Source organism: Ambystoma mexicanum, chromosome 6q (assembly GCF_040938575.1).
Source record: "Ambystoma mexicanum isolate Mex_15411 chromosome 6q, UKY_AmexF1_1, whole genome shotgun sequence".
NCBI classification, from domain to species: domain Eukaryota; kingdom Metazoa; phylum Chordata; class Amphibia; order Caudata; family Ambystomatidae; genus Ambystoma; species Ambystoma mexicanum.
The window spans coordinates 919,225,647-919,246,925 of NC_090937.1; the positions used below are offsets into that span (position 1 = coordinate 919,225,647).

General features: G+C 39.8%; 2 protein-coding genes across 2 annotated transcripts in view; one reads left to right on the forward strand and one right to left on the reverse strand.

The window, feature by feature from the left end:
- The first annotated feature begins 1,517 nt into the window (after positions 1-1,517).
- LOC138516371 (uncharacterized) lies at positions 1,518-14,351 on the forward strand. The gene is made up of 2 exons (XM_069631436.1): positions 1,518-1,757; positions 11,372-14,351. Exon 2 carries the CDS (start codon positions 11,424-11,426, stop codon positions 13,212-13,214), a length of 1,791 nt encoding a protein of 596 aa, XP_069487537.1. The 5' UTR covers positions 1,518-1,757; positions 11,372-11,423; the 3' UTR covers positions 13,215-14,351.
- Positions 14,352-14,789: 438 nt separating this feature from the next.
- The window catches only part of GLRA3 (glycine receptor alpha 3), a 1,169,276-nt gene continuing 1,162,786 nt past the window's right edge, over positions 14,790-21,279 (reverse strand). The window contains exon 9 of the mRNA XM_069631437.1: positions 14,790-20,004. Within this exon, the coding sequence (XP_069487538.1) occupies positions 19,726-20,004 (279 nt within the window). The 3' untranslated portion in view covers positions 14,790-19,725. The remainder of the gene's footprint in view (positions 20,005-21,279) is intronic.

Sequence of the window (21,279 nt, forward strand, 5' to 3'; positions counted from 1 at the left end):
ATGATATGTTTAGAGATGTAGATAAGGCATTGCCCACTGAACAAGTCTATGATATGTTTAGAGATGTAGATGAGGCATTGCCCACTGAACAAGTCTGTGGTGTGTCTAGAAATGTAGATGGAACATTGCCCAGTGAACAAGTCTATGATATGTTTAGAGATGTAGGTGAAGCATTCTCTGCTGAACAAGTCTATGATATCACTAGAGATCTAGATGAAGTGTTCCCTGATAATCCGGTCTACGATACATCTATGCCTCAGCAATATCTTCGAGGTTTTTTTTCAGTCATGTGTTAGATGCTTGTGGGTGGCTGGGGCAGCCTCCGAGCTATAAGAAATTATCTAATCAAGAAATGGTAAATACGTGAACAAGGGCAAGGATAGAAATGTTATCTGGGGATATCGACAGTGTGTCCACAAGCCGCTGCTACAATCTGAATCCTTATCACAACCATGACCTTTGCTGTGCCAGTCATTTAAGGGGAATTCACTATGTTAATACATCATTAAGGGTCAGTCTATACTCCCAAATAGGTATGATCAGTGAAATGATGTGTTAACTTATTTTTCTAATAAATATAAAAATATAGTATTATATAAAACATTCCCAGTTAAAAACAGTAACACATAAGGCATGTATGCAGCCATCAAATCAGCATAGACCTATAGGTTCCCAGGTATAGCCTTACAGACATGTTTCTTTTATAGAAGGTGCCTGCGCTCAAAAAGAAACACCCGTAGAGATTCCTGGAGGCCCGGAACACTGTAGTGGATCTTGGGGATGTGCCAGGCTTTTTGAGGAAGGCAAACTCGATAGTATCAGGAAAAGGTGGCGCCAGCTGCTGGGTATCACAGGGTGTGTATCTATTGTCGGCACCTACATTGGCATCTATGCACTTTTTACAACCTATTTCTGAGAATAGTAATGGATATGTAAGGATATTTGGCATGTTACAGCACAGAGTACAGTACTACTGCACAAGTAGCATTTTTTTTTTTGCAGCACCACCACAAGGGTGCGGTGCATTGCTATATGGGTTAGCAGATTAACAAGGAAAGACAGGCTATTCAGTCAAAAAAACGATTTTAATATATAAGATGCAAAGCTATTTTTACAGTTAAAAGCACACGTGTTCATTTAAAAATGCACACTATTTTTCACCTGAAATGCCTATATTGCTAGAGACACATTTGAAAATTAACAGCTAACATATTAACAATTAACCTGACTAATAAAACCTTATTTTAATATAACCCACTAATAAAATGTGTTCTCTACTGCAGAATTAGGCATACTTTGAAAACCATTTAAATGAGTGTGCAGATTTTTCTCTTCTCTGCCTGATTATCCGTGTTGTTGTGCACAGTAACGGCAGGAAGGAGGAAGTCAGATTTGCAACAATTGCAAATGTATAAGCGAAGCTATTGTTGAAAAGTAGGAGGATGAGAGATGATGGATTTCATTGGAACACGTCATAAAGAGGGCTGAGAGGAAAGTTTTAGTGGGCAGTAGCAGGGAAAAAGACAGGCAGACATCTTTCTGCACTACTGGGGAGAAGACCTGGCTGTGGGGGTGTCCTGCTGCAGTCGAGACTGGGGAAAGCTGAAAGAATTACCTTTCCACTGGCAGAGGCAGTCCTATCTGAAAAAGCTGAGAATTCCAGGCAATGACCCCGGCTTGAGAAGGCAAGCGTTCCTTTTTATTGGAGTTACGCCAAGAGAGCCACATTCACAGAGAGAAGAATCTGAACAGATAAGGTAATTACCTAACTGGGGGAGCTGTGTGTGTGCACGAAAGTATGCAGTCAGTTTAGAAAAATGAAAGTCCCGTGCGTGTCTTTATCAAGTGCTAATGTTGCAATTTAAGTTCTGTTCTCCGCCACTATAATTGCAGTGTGTCATTGAAAATGCTTTGATTGTTCCCTTTTATTGCTGTAAAAAATGAGATCATGCCTAAATGTAAATTTTATAATACAGAAAATATTTGAAAACAGACGGGTGGTTTATTTTCTATTTACCATTACAATGCCAATGATGTGGGGAGATTTTTAAACAGTGCAATGGTCATTTTAAGACAGATGTGTGTATGTCAGAATCAGTATGAATAATTGTGAATGACTGTAGTATAACTTGTTGGAGGTACATGAGCCAACGGGAAGAGAGACTCTCTGAACATAGCTCCCTACCGTATATAAGGTAGTGGAAATTACCACAAGACTACCACATATAGCTCTCTGTCGTAAATAAGTCAGTGAGTTTGCCCATGGTGGCGCACCAACACTATCCCTGGAAATTGTGGTTTCCCTAGAATGCAGGTCTGAGGTCTCTCTAGTGATCACACGAAAAATCTAAGCGAAGATAAGGGATTCTGGACATTGGGGCCACAAATAAAACAAGGGAATTATGCTCACCAAAATACCACCAACCACGTATACCAAATATGCAGGTCTGGGTGCTGAAATAATGCATGTCCATTGTATTATTGTTGCACATGGCCAAATCTGAATACAAAGAGTGATTATTGCTAAGTTATTTCTCGGCGGTAATAAAATACCGTCAGGCCCCAAATCTCCACAAAATACCCTACATATTTATGGTGCGTTGCAGGCCGGGAAAGTGATCATAGAGTACCTACTGGGCGTGGCAAGCGTGTCTCACACTGCCATTTGCACATTAAAGGGAACCCATTTTATAATAGCAGTGTGCCACTAAAAACGAATTTCAGAATGTCACAAAGGGAAACCACATTCTCAGATCTAGTGCAATATTTAGAGGCAAAGTTATTTGCACATGGGAATTGGTCTTCGAACAGTACCTTAGAATGGAGTAACCGCATTCAGGGTGAGGTGCAGAAAGAAAAACTAGACAATATTTTTGCAGAAGGCAGCATAATTCAGGTCTGCCTTACGAGATTATTGAATGCAGCCGATAAAAGTGCAGAGAAAGACTGTTTAATACGTCTATGCGGCAAAATATGGTTTATTTTAAACAAGTCACTGCGAATGCAAGAGAATGATACTCAGCTAATTAACAGGTTAAAGACTGAAATAGATGGGGCAAGTAAAAATCAGGAAATGTTGAGAGCAGAATTGGATGTATGCCAAAAAGACATGCAATTAAAATGCAGAGACTTTGATACTCAGTTATCCAAAAGCAAGAAACAATTTGAAGATAGTGAGCAAGAATTGACACACTTAAAAGCCTTAGTGGATCACATTAGGCAGGATAAAGATGAGGTTGTTTCAGAAATGCAGATTTTACAAAAAGAACATTGTGAAAAAGAAGGTGATCTCCAGAGTGTAGAACAAGAAATGATTAAAATGATTCAAGAAAGAGACAAAAGAAATAAAGAGTTCAATGAATGCCAAATTCAAATGTGTGACATGCAGGAGGCAATTAATAAAATGAGTGATGAAAATAATTATTTGCATGATGAAGCCAACAGACTCCTTAAAAAGTGTAAGGACTTAGAACAGCAAATGTGCATTCCCAGGTCACAGGAGAGGCGGCAGGGTACCACATTCAATGGAGTGGAGGTGAATTCTAGCTCTGCCCAAAGAGCTAGTGCCCCAGTGACTGGGCCGGTGACTGAACTTGGTTGCAGCGCCCTTGGGGGATTTGATACTCCCATTGGGGGCAGCCACCAATCTCATACACCTGAAAACAGGATTGAATCACAAAATAGTGCAATTCCATGCATTGCAACAAGTAGCCCCATAAAAATAATGAAATCCATTAAAGCCCTGATCAAACCATTTAAAAAGGGAGGTGAATGCTGCATTGAGGATCACTTAGAAGCGGTGCATGACATTTTTAAAGCGCTCCAGATACCTAAGGAACAGTACAGACAATATTTTCATTTAACTTTAGATGCCCCGACGGCCAGCATCATAAGGGGATTAAATGAACAGCAGAATATGACATGGCTGGAGTTTGAAAAAGAAATTAGGCGTCATTTTTCTCCTTTTCAGTCATTGCAAGAGGCAAAGAAAGTTGCGTACACTATTACTGCTGGACCTAATACATCACCTCGCCAATTTTTACAAGACTTAAAAAGAGCATTCTCTCGCTTTGATGTATCTTTTGACTCAAATTCCAATGAGTTTAAAACCGCATACTTCTATGGGCTACAGAAAGACATCATATCCCAATTGGTCCGTGAATTTGACCGTGACAAGTCCCTTGAATGGATTGTACATCAAAGCACCAAGCTATATGAGGTACTCTATTGTCAGGGTAGAGAAAGTGATAAAATGAAAGATACTAGGCCTAAATCTAAAGAACCCTCAGCCACAGTAATGGAAATCAGGTCAGCCAAAATGTCCCTTGAGTCTGCTCAAAGCCAAGGTAAAAATAATGTGACACCTGAACAAAGGGGTAATCAACAAAGATCGCCATTGCCTGTACCAATGTTCCAATCACATGATCCTAGTAATAGAGAGAGCTACATCAGCCCTAGATATTTAGGAGATAGACCCCGGGTAAGATACCGGTCTGATATGGCAGGTATGAACAATAACCAGAGACAAAATCAAGATCAAAGAAATGATGGTCCCTACCAGTCATTGGGGACACAGAGCAGATTTGATCCCAGCACCATGATATATGGTAATCAGGATAGGCCCCGATATGTGGATCGATTTACTGATAATGGAAATCAATATAGGGGCCAGTACCCACAATCTGAGAGACAGGACATGAGGCAAAACGTGAACTACAGTCCACGCCAGTACAATGATTCCCCACCAGGGGACTATAATCAAAGGATGGGTGCAAACCGCTCCCCTCCACAAATGAATCAAGAATTCAGAAACCATCCCAACCGGTATCAATCACCTGAGAGGTATCAGAATAGATCCAATCAGGGGGAAAACAACCAATATCGACCTAGGCCACAGAAAGAGGATCCTAGAGAGGTGGAAAGGTTCCAATGCCTTGAGGCCCAAGTGAAAATGTTAGCTGAGCAAATAGGAAAGCTCTATACAGCGCAAAAACAACCTTCCAAAGAGGGGGCTGATGGCCATAGCAATGACCGGGGGGCTTCCGAAAAGTGACTAAGTACTCATGATAACTGCAGTGCCAAAATGACAGATTGCTCTGATATAACTTTGCATAACGACTCTGAGATGACTAATGGATTAAAAATGAAAGTACCAGTAAATGAAATTGTGACAGAAAGTGCAAATACTTCTAAAAAAGAGGTACGGTTTAACTTAGAGCTAAATAAAACAGTAAAGATTTGCACAAATGAAAAAGAAACATTAGGAATTCCAAAAGAACAAAGGGACAGATTTAAGAAAAATGACTCATGCATGGGGAATACCAGTGAACAGGGAGTAAATGGGGATGCCATAGCTCCTTCCCTGGGCAAGCAAAACAATTACCAAACACAGACAGAAAAAGGAAATACTCACAAGGAGGGTACAAGTCAATCACCTGAAAAATTCTTTGAGCCACATATTTTTGAAGAGGCTGAAAGGGCTGGTATTACACTAAATGATCACAAATGCACAGAATTAAAAAATGACAAATTGCTGAATGATGTTGTGACACATGTTCAGTTGGAAGGTTGTAATGTGGTCTCTGATGTTACCCAGATGGATGGGCGAACGGTGGCCACACTCCAAAAAACCTCTGAACATGGAGAAATGAATAAAATATCTCGCACAGAAATGGGTAAAAAGGAGGGAAAAATGTCTTTTCATTTACCAATGTGCTTAGCCAAAAGTGAAAAAGGCCTGAGAAAGGTGAGCCCTGAAATCAGTAAGAATTCACATTTCTTATGTGTATTAGAGGAAGTTGAGGACAGATATTATGCACCCATCACTGTAGAAGAAAAATGCCACACCTTTGCTATGATTGACACTGGCGCACAGGCCACAATTATGTCCAAGGAGCTGGTAAAGAGTATCAATGAAGGGAGGCCTCCACAGAGTCAGATCACAGTGAAGGCAAATCAAGGCCCAGTGCATAACTTTAATGGGGAGGAGGTGCCCATCATAGGTGTAACTGAGGTTGACATAAAAATAGGAAAGCACAGAATGAAACAAGAGGTATTGATCACATCTATTTGTGAAATTCCATTTCTGATGGGGACAGATTGCCTGAAAAGATTGTCTCCTCTCATAGATGGGGTGAATGGAGTGCTGTGGTCCTTAACCAAAAAACCATTGAGGCCTAAGAAACTAAAATCACAAAACAGCAATATAAAAGAATGTCACACCGTTGCCAAAACAAAGGATGCTGTGGAGGTATATCTACAGAATAGCCGCATACCTAGTGTCACTGTTATATTAAGGTGTCAAGACAAAGATCAGAGCGACAATGAAAAACTACCTGTACAAATATACTTGGACCCAAGGAAAGATTGGCAGACTGCCATAGACGAACACACATTACGTTTCTATTTAAAAGAGAATACATGCAAACAGAATATTGTTCCTAAAACAGATTCAGAAAAACACATTACCACTCTGGCAGAGATACACATGGAAGATGAGCAACCATGGGTTCACGCTGGTATAAATGATTATCTTAAAACAATAAAAGCCACTTTAGCGCTTGAACATGAAAGGAGTTTCATTAATGAGAAATTGTTGCAAAAAATTATGGAGAGGGAAGAAATCCCGAAATTTAGGATTAAAAACCAATATGTTTCTGGGTTGGACAGTCCAAACTTTGAAAACCGAATTACAGGCAGATGCATGCTTAAAATTAGCATTGGGCAGAAAGCAATTTACCATAATGTATGGATAGTGAGTGGAGCACAAAATGAATTTTACATGGGCAATGACATCATGCACAGAATGTGTATGGTGTTAGATTTCCTTAATCAAAAAATATGGTCGCGCCTAGGTGGGCCGGCGCCTGAATTTGAAGACAAAAGAAGGGCTTATCATTGTGCACAACTAGTTCCTTATGCAGTCGAATTACAGATGAGGAAAAATACTATTATTCCTGCATTTACAAAACAGTTTGCAATAACACTGAAATGCAAAAATGGACAGCAGATGAAAGGCTCTGATGCATTTGTATGCCTGAATGAATCCATAAAACAGCAAGGCCTGGATTATGAATACATTCCATTGGTAGACATTGGTGAGGGATCTGTAAAAATCATGGTGAATAATAAAGGTTGTCAGGATATTCATTTAGAGGAAAACTCCCCATTAGGAATGGCCATACAAAAATCACATTATACGGCAGATTTAAATAACATGGTGATTGGGAATATTCCTGAAAAATATGTAGATGCCAAGGGCGAGTTGCCAGAACACCTGGACTCTCAGCCCAAAGGAATGTTTAAAATTCATTCTGTGTATCCTTATGATTCAAATGAGACAGTGTGCTGCCATCAAGAGGATTGCATAATATTTAATTTAAATGAAAATGAAACAGGAAATCAGCCCATTGAAGTGGAAGCTGATATGCCAAAATATTTGAAAGTGGCAGCTCTACAAAAAGACACAGCCACACAGTTAGAGGAAAGCGCTGAGATTCCTTTACCAGAAGAGTTTCCAGAATTTTCCAGAATGGTAGAAGAGCAGATCTCCTTAGCGGATGCATGTAACAGCGATGAGGATCGACGCACTCTGAGGGAAATATTTATGGAGTTCAAGGATGTATTTGCAAAAGATGCTTATGATTGTGGTTTAACTGATTTACATGTGGCCACACTACCAGAAGGTTGTAGCAGAAATCCAGTGTTTGTACGCCAGTATAGACTACCGCTGGCATGTTTAGAATCATTGGCAGAGATTATTAAAAATTTGGAATCACGGGGAATAATTAGGCCCATTCATAGCACATCCAATACGCCTATTTTAGGTGTGTTAAAGCCAAATGGTCAATGGCGGCTGTGTGCAGACTTAAGAGAGTTAAATAAAAGAGTACCAGTATCTAGGTGGCCACTACCATTCATTGATCAGGGCCTAGCTCAGATACATGGTTCAAATGTATTTACCACGTTAGATCTCACATCTGGATATTGGTGTGTGCCATTGGCAGAGGAGATACAACACCTATTTTCCTTTACATTTGACAGGACTCAATATGCCTGGCTTAGAGCTCCGTTCGGGTACATCAATAGTGGGAGTGAATTTGGCATATTTTTGAGAAAGGCCATGCCGGATGCAGCGGAAAGAGGGACAATAGTTTATGTGGATGATGTCTTGATAAAAAATGAAAACCTTAAAAGCCATTTTGATGAAATAAGACATGTGCTTGGCCAATTGCAGAAAGCAGGCGCCAAAGTATCTTTGCAAAAAGCACAATGGTGCAAGAAAAAAGTGAACTTTCTAGGGCATGAAGTGACTGAACATGGGCTAAATCCACAAAGGAAGAAAATAGAGGCCATACAAAGATTAAAAGATCCTAAAAATGTGAAAGGAGTAAAAAGTTTATTAGGGATGACAGGCTATAACAGAAAGTTCATTGAGAATTATGCAGAAATCACTCAACCATTGACTAAACTGCTTAAACTAAATACTTCCTGGAGATGGGAAAGAGAGCAATCTGATGCAGTGGCTAGATTGAAGGAATGTCTTGTAAAGGCACCATGTTTAGCATACCCCATAAAGGATAGGGATTTCTTTATAGAAATAGGCTTTTCTGAACATTGTATGTCAGCAGTGTTATCACAAAAACACGATTTGAATCACAAAACCATTGCATATGCAAGTAAGGCATTTTCCCAAGTTGAAATGAAATTTAATGAATGTGAGAAGGCCCTATTAACCACTGTGTGGGCGCTACAACATTTTCGCCCCATTGTTCAGGGAGAAAAGGTGATTATTGAAACAAATCATCAACCTTTGCAATTTTTAGAAAGTAAAAGAATTAGATCAGGCAATCTAGCGCAATCCAGAATCACTTCATGGACGCTGGCATTACAAGGTTTTCCCGTAGAAGTAAGATATGGACAAAATAAAAAGAGCCCAATTGCTCAAGGGTTAGCTGACTTACATGACTGTGCAGCTGAACAAATAACAAATGAAATGGATGTGGAAGCTAGTTTACAGGAATTTGAACAATCACCACACAAAGCTTTTGATGAAAAAACATGCAAGGATTTGCCAACTGTATACGTGGATGGTTGTGCTTTTCACATTGAAAATGACAGTAATAAACAATTAGTGGCAGGAATAGGAAATGTCTGGTTGAAATGTGAAGGCGTTCCTAGTATAGGGATGAGGATTGGAGATAGGAGCAGTCAGGTGGCGGAATTGGCAGCCATCTATAAAGCAATTGCTACTGCAGTTGATAAAAAGTTCAGTGAAATTGTCCTGGTGACTGATTCTGACTATGCACGGAATAGCTTTGTGGAGTATTTGCCTGGTTGGAAAGCAAGAGGCATGGTTACATACAACAAAAAGCCACTTAAACATGGAAAAATGATACAAGCCATAGACAAATTGGTGTCAGAAAATAATTTAACAATATACTGGAGAAAAATTCGTGGGCATTTAAAAACACCAGGAGAGGATAAGGAGGGAAATGATAAGGCAGACCATCTGGCTAAGATTGGGGCTGTGATGGGAGAATTGCTACCTATTGATTATTTAATGGGTGAAATACAAATTGATGCAGTCACACGGTCTAAAGCACCAAAGGAGGTAGATCAACCGGTGGTGCAGTGGAGTCATGACACGCCAGACCAAGATTTGATTGAGGCACAAAAGAATGATCAAATTTTGGGAATCTATTATAATCATTTGATGGATCCTGAACAAAATCCTTTAACAGAAAATGATTGTATGGGAAAAGAAGAGTTGAGGGTGTTATTAAAGAACAAAACACGAATTAGATTACAGGATGGACTCATGATTAGAGAGTCCATAACAGGGCAAATACAGTGGGTAGTACCCCTTTCATTCAGAGGACTAATGCTACACCATGCACATGATGCCATAACTGCAGGCCATAGAGGTTCACAAAAGACATTAGAAATACTAAAAGATTATGCTTACTGGCCACATATGTCCCAAGATGTGGAATTATATACTAGAGGATGTCTAGTATGCGCCCAATTTAAACCTGCTTCACCAATGCATAGAGCACCATTGATGAAAAGAGGCCTAACTCTCCCATGGTCAGATTTGCAAATAGACTATGTAGGTCCTTTAAAAAGGTCGAGCAGGGGACACCGCTATATTTTGAGTGTGGTATGTTTGATGTCAAAATGGATTGAGTGCATTCCCGCACCAGATTGTAGTGCGCAAACAGCAGCCACATTGCTGGTGAACCATGTGTTCTCAAGGTTTGGGTTGCCACAAAGAATTGAGTCAGACAGAGGAAGTCATTTCACAAGTACTCTAATGAGTAAGGTATGGCAAATACTAGGTGTGAAAAGGAAACTACATATCGCATATCGGGCGGCGTCTTCAGGTACAGTTGAAAGAAGCAATAGGTCTGTTGTGGACATTTTAAAGAAATTTGTGGCAGAAGCAGGTTCCAGCTGGGATTTGCGTTTACCATTGGTTTTGATGGCAATCAGGTCGACTCCTGCCAAAGCAACAGGTGTTAGCCCCCATGAGGTCTTAACAGGTAGGAAAATGGTGTTACCACAACACCTACTATACAGAACACATGAGCAAACTCTAGTGAGTGCATCCACAGTTCATGAATATATTGATGAAATGAGGAGGCATTTGCAACATGCATTTGCTTTTGTGCAGAGAAATCTGGAAAGAGCTGCTGACAGTGCTAAGTCATATTATGACAAAAAGACATCAGTAAAGGAATACAATGTAGGGGATCAGGTGTACAAGTTTCATTTTGGGAAAAGTAAACAGAAAAATTCTAAATTTCTGGCAGCCTGGCAGGGGCCATTCCGAATTATAGATAAAGTCTCTCCTGTAGTGTATAAAATTTTGAAAAATGAAGGTGAAACAGCAATAGAGCAGTTTGTCCATGTAAATCAAATCAAACCATGCCATCCCAGACATGAGATCAGGCAGCTTGAGCATGTGGAAACGGATAGAGTCCCTTGAGAAAATAAATGGGTGTAATCAGGAGGCAGTGACAAAGAAGTTAAAAAAAAAAAAAAGTTGATTGTTATGATGGCACATAAACACTGTAATATATGTGAAAATATATAATATAAATAAATAAATAAATAAATATATAATATAAATAAATAAATAAATAAATGCACATATAACGGAAGCTCGTGGTTGGTGTACAGAGAGAAAGTGTATTAAATATTGAATGCTGTTTTATATGTGTTTGTTTTCTTTTAACTTGTGTTTAATTTCAGAAAAAAAAAAAAAAAAAAAGAAGTATTTTTACCAAGCATGTTTTATTTTTGGCAAAAAGGTGGAAATTAGTATTGTGCTATGTACTTAATCTGTTTATTTTCTATTTTGATTTAGACAATTAACATTATTTGGTCGGAGGTTCCGGGATCAGAGGCCACGGGAGACGATGGAGTACTGGAGACCGCGAGGACGGATTCCGGGAAAGCCCCAAAGAGGGGTGAAGACCAAGGCTACAAAGCGATCAGCATTGAAGATGATACCGATGACATGTTTAACAATAGTGATATTTGGAGGGATCTTCAAGAATTCAGAAGCACAGGTTGTCATTGAACCTGGACCAGCATCTGGTATCGCGGTAGAAGAAGCACCAGGATTCATCATGAGTGATAGAAGGATGATTTTCCAAAATATCTACATACCATTGGATCCTGAGATTTTGATTGAAAAACATTTGAACAATACCGGAATTAAGATTGAACAGACTAAAGAGTGGCTGGAAATAAGAAAAGAGGACGCTAAGCAGTCAATAAGAGATATATTAATGCAATTGGAAAAAACATTCGTGAATTCAGCAGACATTAAGAAGAAGAGAGGAAAGAGAGGTGCGGTGATGCTCGCGATATCAATGGTAATGTCTATAATTGGGGCAATAATAGGTACTACAATATCAACAGCCAATTCTATTTCGGTAGGAACACTGAGTACTAAAGCACAACAACTGAGTATTGACCTAGAAATAATACAAAAGACATTAGATGGAATTAGAGGGGGACTGGATGAACAAGTAAGATTCATAAATGAAACTGCAATCATTCTAAATGAACAAGCGGATGTGATGCAACGGGCGACTAAAATAATACTTAAGCATGACAGAACTTTAAATGAAATATTGAACATAATGAGTCCTGTTGATAGACTATTAACGAATTATATGAGAGAAGTTCAAACTGCAGTTTCACAATTGATTCAAGGACATATTCCCTTGTATTTTGTTTCGCAGGATATCATTCGGCAAATGATAGAAAGATTGACCAGGAGGGAAATTGACCTTATACAGATAAGAATTGCATTCGAAATGGGGAATGCAATGCCGTTATATGTGGACTTGGAAAGACTAGAGATCGGATTTTTGCTATGCATCCCATTTGTAGCCCCTGAACTTATTTATCAAACGAAGTGGGTACACAACGTGGGATTTTGGCAAGAGGACAAATTCATTAAGATTAAGACTCCAGAAGTGGTGGCATTTCAGTCATGGGAACCTGAAGTTTATTTAATACCAAACCTGGAAACATGTGTAACATTTAAAGAACAAAATTATATGTGTCCAGGTAAACCGTTTGTTCCTGATGCCACAGATGCTATTTGTGGATTGAAATCTGACCCAAGTATATCAGAGGGATGTGAAGTGATTATTAGTAATATGGGGAGTGAAGAAATGGCACAGGCTAAGATGGTCAGAGGTAAATGGTTGGTCAGTACCTGTTTAAAGAACATGACGGTAGTACATTTAAACCATGGAACATACGTGGTTAAACAGGTAAAATATAATGTTTTTTATTTACAGGTTCCAAAGGATGCAATTGTGTCAATTGGGGGATTAACATTGTTCCATGTAACAAATGATGTTTGGGAAAGCCAAGTGGAAAATATCGATTTTTTTCAAAGGGATACTTTTCCAATAGATCCAGATGTGGAATATTTATTGAATCACAAAGAAAGACATGTTATGAAAATGAATTTGCGAAAAAACAATATTACAATTAGTAATCTGGGCATAATAGAAGTGGAAAGATTTAATTGGGGAACCTGGGGGGAACGCTCAATAGTGGGTTTGGCTATCTTGGTGCTAATCATGGGTGGATGGTTGATTGTGCTATCAGTAAAAATGAAAATGTTACTGATTTTACTGACTACGTCAGGAAGAGAAAGATATCCCAATACACATGCATTTTAAGAGAAAAAGAAAGAACAAGTTGTTTTTAGAGATTGGCTTGGATTATAGCCAAGTTCTAAAAAACAAAAGGAGGGTATATGTAAGGATATTTGGCATGTTACAGCACAGAGTACAGTACTACTGCACAAGTAGCATTTTTTTTTTTGCAGCACCACCACAAGGGTGCGGTGCATTGCTATATGGGTTAGCAGATTAACAAGGAAAGACAGGCTATTCAGTCAAAAAAACGATTTTAATATATAAGATGCAAAGCTATTTTTACAGTTAAAAGCACACGTGTTCATTTAAAAATGCACACTATTTTTCACCTGAAATGCCTATATTGCTAGAGACACATTTGAAAATTAACAGCTAACATATTAACAATTAACCTGACTAATAAAACCTTATTTTAATATAACCCACTAATAAAATGTGTTCTCTACTGCAGAATTAGGCATACTTTGAAAACCATTTAAATGAGTGTGCAGATTTTTCTCTTCTCTGCCTGATTATCCGTGTTGTTGTGCACAGTAACGGCAGGAAGGAGGAAGTCAGATTTGCAACAATTGCAAATGTATAAGCGAAGCTATTGTTGAAAAGTAGGAGGATGAGAGATGATGGATTTCATTGGAACACGTCATAAAGAGGGCTGAGAGGAAAGTTTTAGTGGGCAGTAGCAGGGAAAAAGACAGGCAGACATCTTTCTGCACTACTGGGGAGAAGACCTGGCTGTGGGGGTGTCCTGCTGCAGTCGAGACTGGGGAAAGCTGAAAGAATTACCTTTCCACTGGCAGAGGCAGTCCTATCTGAAAAAGCTGAGAATTCCAGGCAATGACCCCGGCTTGAGAAGGCAAGCGTTCCTTTTTATTGGAGTTACGCCAAGAGAGCCACATTCACAGAGAGAAGAATCTGAACAGATAAGGTAATTACCTAACTGGGGGAGCTGTGTGTGTGCACGAAAGTATGCAGTCAGTTTAGAAAAATGAAAGTCCCGTGCGTGTCTTTATCAAGTGCTAATGTTGCAATTTAAGTTCTGTTCTCCGCCACTATAATTGCAGTGTGTCATTGAAAATGCTTTGATTGTTCCCTTTTATTGCTGTAAAAAATGAGATCATGCCTAAATGTAAATTTTATAATACAGAAAATATTTGAAAACAGACGGGTGGTTTATTTTCTATTTACCATTACAATGCCAATGATGTGGGGAGATTTTTAAACAGTGCAATGGTCATTTTAAGACAGATGTGTGTATGTCAGAATCAGTATGAATAATTGTGAATGACTGTAGTATAACTTGTTGGAGGTACATGAGCCAACGGGAAGAGAGACTCTCTGAACATAGCTCCCTACCGTATATAAGGTAGTGGAAATTACCACAAGACTACCACATATAGCTCTCTGTCGTAAATAAGTCAGTGAGTTTGCCCATGGTGGCGCACCAACACTATCCCTGGAAATTGTGGTTTCCCTAGAATGCAGGTCTGAGGTCTCTCTAGTGATCACACGAAAAATCTAAGCGAAGATAAGGGATTCTGGACATTGGGGCCACAAATAAAACAAGGGAATTATGCTCACCAAAATACCACCAACCACGTATACCAAATATGCAGGTCTGGGTGCTGAAATAATGCATGTCCATTGTATTATTGTTGCACATGGCCAAATCTGAATACAAAGAGTGATTATTGCTAAGTTATTTCTCGGCGGTAATAAAATACCGTCAGGCCCCAAATCTCCACAAAATACCCTACAGATATAGAGCAAACTCTTGGTTGCCCGTTTCTGCAGCACATGGGTTAAAGAAGCGTCTGTTTGCAAGCACACGTTAGCGTTTTTTAAACATACGTTTGGCAGAGTTCAAACACGTCGATAGTGTTGTGGCATGCTAATGCGATCTTGCATTGGTTATCAAGATTGAACGCCAATGGGGAACTTCCTGTGACGTGTTTTCAACAGAATGAATGATGTTATCTTTCCTGTCTTCGTGGAAAGTGGCTAAAGTTACAACACAGGATGTGGATCTTCGATTAGCTGTACTAGAAGGGCCTTTTCATTTTGTAAAGTGAGGAGGGAAAAAAGCATAGCAAACTCAATATTTTAACAAACTTTCATGAATTATGACAAACTTTATGTGGCACATTTTAAAGTAGTGGAGGCTTTTGGAACACAATGGCCTGCTGCAGTTAATATCAACCTGGAACGTAAACAAGCAACTTCGGTATTTGCCTTTTCTGACTAGGCTTCATGGTAGAGCATCCTAAAATACCCTTCCTTATGACAGATGTTTTGTATGAATTGTAGATTTATTTTCCTTAGTGAGCAGCTGCAATAAGATGGCATATTTGGCTCACTCATAGACAAGCTACCCTGATCACACTTCCCCCTATCCTCTCCCTTGCACTTCACTCTTTCCTGCCCTCTGCACTTCTTTGACACGCTTTCATGATCCTAATGACACAAGGCCTAGTAGAACTGTGTGCCTTGTCCTCACTTTGTCTTCCCTCCCTTGTCTTGTGGCGCATAGATACACTTGTGTATTGGCGCGTTATGAATGTCATAGCATATCATATCATGTGGTGGTTTTTGTTGATTTGTGGTAGCAATGTTTCTTGGGGTTGTCCTCCCAGCTACATCTCAAAAAGCTTTGATACCTACTCAACTGGTATGTGGTGTTATTACAGAGACAACACTTTAGTGGTACAGAAGAGACCTATAGACTTGTATGTAATAACGAATCGGCTTTCACTGATGCCGTGGGTGTGTCTTTCCCAGAAGCCTGAACATTGGATGCAGTTATTGACATCTATGAGGTGGCAGCACTGTATTGCCCCCACTGTGAGGATGACTTTTTCGAAGAGGCATCAAGAAACACTTGTGTACAGGCTCATTATAAATGACTTATCATATCATATAGTTTCAAGGACCTTTTGGAGAAACCCCATCAGGGGACCCTAGCCAGATACCAAAGGAAGAATGATGGTTCACAGGTAGAGATGCTGTTAGTGCAGCAGAAACCATGCCCATTCGTGCAGGCAGGATTTTCGGAGTCTGGAACGGCAATACCCACTAGAGTGTTCATGAGAGTATCAGGGTCCCAGCTTCCAGAGTCAGGGAGGTTTGGAGTGATGGCTTCACTCACCTTTCCACAGTTGCCTGGCAGTATTTTACTCGGTAGAGACAGTTTCTGCAGGAGCCTGGCCACTGGGCTGCAGAGCTTTTCTTAATGAGGAGTATTCTTTTTATGCTTTTTAACTATTGGTCGGTTTCCTGTTCTTTGCTGCCATGGAACAGTAAAGGAAGATTTGTTGTCATATTTAACATTGTGTCCCTAGTGACGTCATTGTTTTTCTGACTAGACAATGTTAGAAAAACCAGTACATGTATTGGTCGGTTTATATGGTTGAAGTTCCTAGAAACAGCTAGAGCGAGTTATTTTGTATGCCCTTTTCTTTGTTGCAGGTAAACGGTACAGATAGAAAGAGACAGCAAGAATGTTTGCGAGAGAGAAATAGATACAGACAGCAGATACAAAGGCAGATATTTAGTTAAAAACGAGGATTGCAACCTGTGAAGTTGACTCCTACACAAAATGTTTTTTTTAAAATCAATGTTTTACTATTATACACAATTTATATTACCTTACAATCATTTACACATCTTTTGGGATGCTTTCATAGTTACTTTTACAATACCACCATGTCTGTTTAGGCCACTGTGCCTCATAATACAATGCAACAGCCAATGCCTCCAAAGAGGTCTTCAACCTTGGCTCTCCAAATGCTTTGTACTATGACTCCCATCTTCCCTCACAATTGAATATGTTGGATATGCCTGATGGGAGGTGTAGTCCATGCCAGCCTGCGAGCCAAAGATTACAGACCCAAAATGCTTTGCAACCTGCATCCATTTGTTTAGTGTTTCCGTGTCAGCAATGTTAAATGTTCCATTTCTAATTCCTGTTTGAATTACAAAATGTCTTAATATTCCTATTAACTTAAAAATAACTACCCTCTTATTAAATTAGGATATGTTTTACTTTTGTCGTAAGCTGTCATTCTTGACAGGTGTGAATAAAAACATTTTGGTCCCACTGTTTAGTAGAGTTTAAAAATACATTTTAATTTAAAAAAAAATTTCAGAACGTTTAGTGTTGTACCTCCATATAATGATGTAAAAGTACATGTAAACGAGTCGGCAGTGTAGCTGTTGCATTTTAGACATAGTTTTGTAAATACATTTATATCTACATGTATTTATATGTTCATGTGCGTGTTTTATGGTTAGATGCATATACATATATAGAATGTACAATAAATGTCACATATATCTGAAGTATGTACAAACAGATCATCCCAACTATTTGGGGCAGAACTAGCACATTAACCGTAAGCAAGCAGCCGATATACATTTGCTGTTACCTCAATGCCTGCTGCTTAGCTATTTGCTGAACCTGAAAATTCACTCAGGTGTTCATCACTCACTGGATGGATCTTTACTACCTTTGAGTTGAATACAAGTAACAGCTGTTATTTGCCTTCTGCACGGTGGGTAGACTGGCACAGCGGTCTTTGCTAGGCATACAAAGAGTTACTTTAATACAATGGTACACCTTCCGACCATGCTGAATTCAGTTTAAGGTCTCGTTAAGAATTAGTGGGACGTGTATACTGAAGATCTTAGTGGAATATGTGTTGAATTGTCAGGGGTGTTTATTTTGTTATAGTAATATCCGCTAGCTGTGAAAAGCCCAGTAGATGTATATATGTAAATCATTGTTGGTATACATGTATTTATAATCCAGGTCAATGTTTTCCCTATAGAGACAACTTGTGCTATTATTGTGGTTCATCATAAACCGAAGTGTATTCACTGTTTTTTCAACTTAAACAAAAGATGGAATATTCCATTTTTACTTAGAATGGTCTGCAGCCATTTTGTTTAGCCCATAGTCAATGAGACGGATATCATGTAGATCACTACATTCAGATGCCAGTGAATTCGGACTTCCCATTAATAGTTGGGATGTTTGTACCCCTATGGTAAAATATGTATAGTTAATAGCCCATCAGAAACGGTGTCGGGCTACTTTTTCGGTGGCAGAGTCTAGGGCTGCTGATAACCTTCCGAAGACTGATGCCCTGATTTTGAATGTGGCATTGCCACTGTGTTAAGTTTGGAATTTGATGGCCCTTTTTAGCATGGGCTTTGCTTGTTTGCACTGCTTCGATTTCTGATGCTGCTGTGAGTGAGTCTGAGTCGGTTACACAGATCTCAATATGAGCATTAGCACGAGGTTGGTGTTCTACTGTTGTCCACGATCAAAGTCAACCACAACAGTACCATTAACATTTCCAGTAACATTAGCATCAACATTATCTTAATGCAAAGGAACATGGCAATACCCAATGACAGGTGCACGTGGCCCAACATACCATGCAATGCCAACCAAATCACCTACCAATGCCATGGTTAATTCCTCTTCAGTCACCTGAGCAAAATGCTAGAGAAAATCATTTGCAGACTGTTTCCTGTCACACCGCAGGACAGCGGAACAATTTACTCGACACTCTTGCTGTTGGACTTCAACACAACACAACAGTACCATAAACATATCAAACGTCTTCATCAACAGCATTGGAATGTAAATGCCCTTTGGATCAGACCAAGCACATTAACTGTAACCAAGCGGCCAATATCCAGTTGCAAGTGGTAATTGTGTTAGCCCAATTCATACTTATGATTGTGCTGTAAATGTCTATGCTACACCACAATGAGACTAGAACCGTAAATGCCATGCACTATCACAATTGGACACTTAACACAAGTAGCCGAACATTGACTTCAAAGTCAGGGCATCATTGAAATCTCGAATATCCCGGCACACTTCCCATGGGGAATATTCCCTCAGACTGTTGGAACATAGCCTGTTGGGGCAACATCCAAGTAGAGGTGCTTTCTCCAAAAAGGCATTGGAACGGACTGCTTACTGAGAAAGCCTATGTTTAAAATGACTATTTTCTCCCAGAAATAGTTAATACCAAGTTCTTATTTGTAAGGGGAAACTGTTCCTGGATTGTAAATGCCATGTGAACCTTCAGTACATCTGCATACTCGGGCATCATATATAGTATGTCTGGAGGGTGTAAGACATTCGGTGGTACTACATAGACTTTGGCTTGACCAGAAGTTGCTATATGAGCGTTGCTGGATTGGTACCCTTGGTGTCCATATTTATTAAGATGTGTTTGTGTATTTGTATGTATCTCCATGACCACATATGTTCAGAGACACATATGTTGGTGTATGTCTTAAGTATGTAATATGTTGCATCAGGAAATGGCTGATCGTATTTAGGAAATATGGTATGAAATAGACACGCTTCATTTGTTGACTTCACATAGCCTACATTGATTCTGCAAGTCAAACCTGACCTTTTGTTTTGCAATGTGGCCAAGTCTTTATCTCAACATTTCTTCGGGTGGTTTCAAACCTCTTACAGAGGACGCCATGTGGTAACAGTGTCCAGCCTCTAATCTTGCTGCTGGTGAATGTCCTCATGACGAAGAATTTTGTAAATGACCCAGTAGAAAATGTTGAAAATCAGGAAGGCCAATGGGAAGCCAGCACGGGAAATTGTGTCAATCTTCTTGGCGCGGTCGATGAATATTTTCCTCATCTCGTCGTGGGTTTTTGGTATGACTTGCGCTGGGTGACTGGATCCCCTTTGGGTCACACCATCTTTTGCCTGCAGACAAGGCCCCATTCCATAGGCAGTGAAACTGAAGCGACTTTCTCGCACCTCATCCTCCTGTCAAAGAGAACATTAAGAACATGCTCTGATTATTTAAAGCACAGACTAAAAGTAAGGTAATGGCAATGCTCTGCATCACCCTTTAATGTAATGGTGTTTCAGCAATATTTACTTGGGATACATGGATTATACAAATTAAATGTAAACATTTAAGTAATAACACATTAAGAAGAGTACATGTTGTTATGTGTACACCAACATCACTTTACATGCAGTCATTATTGGTGGCATCCGTCATCCTAGGACTCAAATGGGAACGGGGATTAACAATTTACCGGTGCCTGACTTCCGGGATCGCCAGGGGTCATCATCCCCTGGTGATTCCAGCAAGCCAGGCACCGGTAAATATTGCAAGTCTGGCGGCAACATGTCGGCAGCACCGGCAGGGTTACTGCCGGACTTGTAATGAGTACCATAGTCTCTAAACTGTGCAAGCTAAATCTCTATGCATATACTCGCATTTACAATTGCTTGAATCACCTTTGCTGATTTGCACTTCATGTATGCCTATGCAGGTTTTTCAAAGATCGTGTTGGATGTCATTTGGTTTAAGGGTCAAGTTCATGGTATGGATTGTTTTTCATTTCTTTTTTTAATTAGGTAGAGGTCAAGGTGCCTGTGACCACCAATGAGGCCACTGCCATGGTCATCTACTGGATGACGTCCTTTCCCTCTCATAAGAAGTTGGAGGGGGTGTTTGGGAAATCTCCAAGTCCTGTAGTGGACGGAGTGATTGGTTTGTTTGGTCAGAAGGTTAAGGTGGTGATGTTTGCTAAGGTACATGGGTCTGAACCCCAGGAGACATTGACAGTCTATCGATAGATGTTAGAGACAGTGGTTGGGACACAAGTTCCTTAGAATGGAGTGACCTTGGAGCACGCGTACCTTTAGGGCAGTTACAGAAAGCCAGAGGAATGTCTCCCCCCACACATACCAAATCCACAACAGATCGGTTTTTGTTGAATCATGATTCTGTGTTTCAGGAATGTACTAGTTGCAGGTGCTGCTACAGGGACTTTTAGAACTTCAGGCAAAGGGAGAAAATGTTGTGGTGGTTATGATGTTGACTGACCATATTCAGCTCTAGCTCTGGCTCTCTATGACATGTGTGAGCTCTCTCTCCCACACCTCAAAATAAGCACCAATAAGAAAGTTGTAAGCAACCCACCACATGAACATATTACACTAGCCATCATATGTATATGCCTGTTTCTATGCTCCAAAAATGGCATGGGTAAAAATGACTGGCAGCGGGACAACCAGTGCAATGGA

Excerpts from the sequence above, each read along its gene's own strand:
- LOC138516371 (XM_069631436.1), top strand. The coding sequence starts at position 11,424 with ATGGAGTACTGGAGACCGCGAGGACGGATTCCGGGAAAGCCCCAAAGA.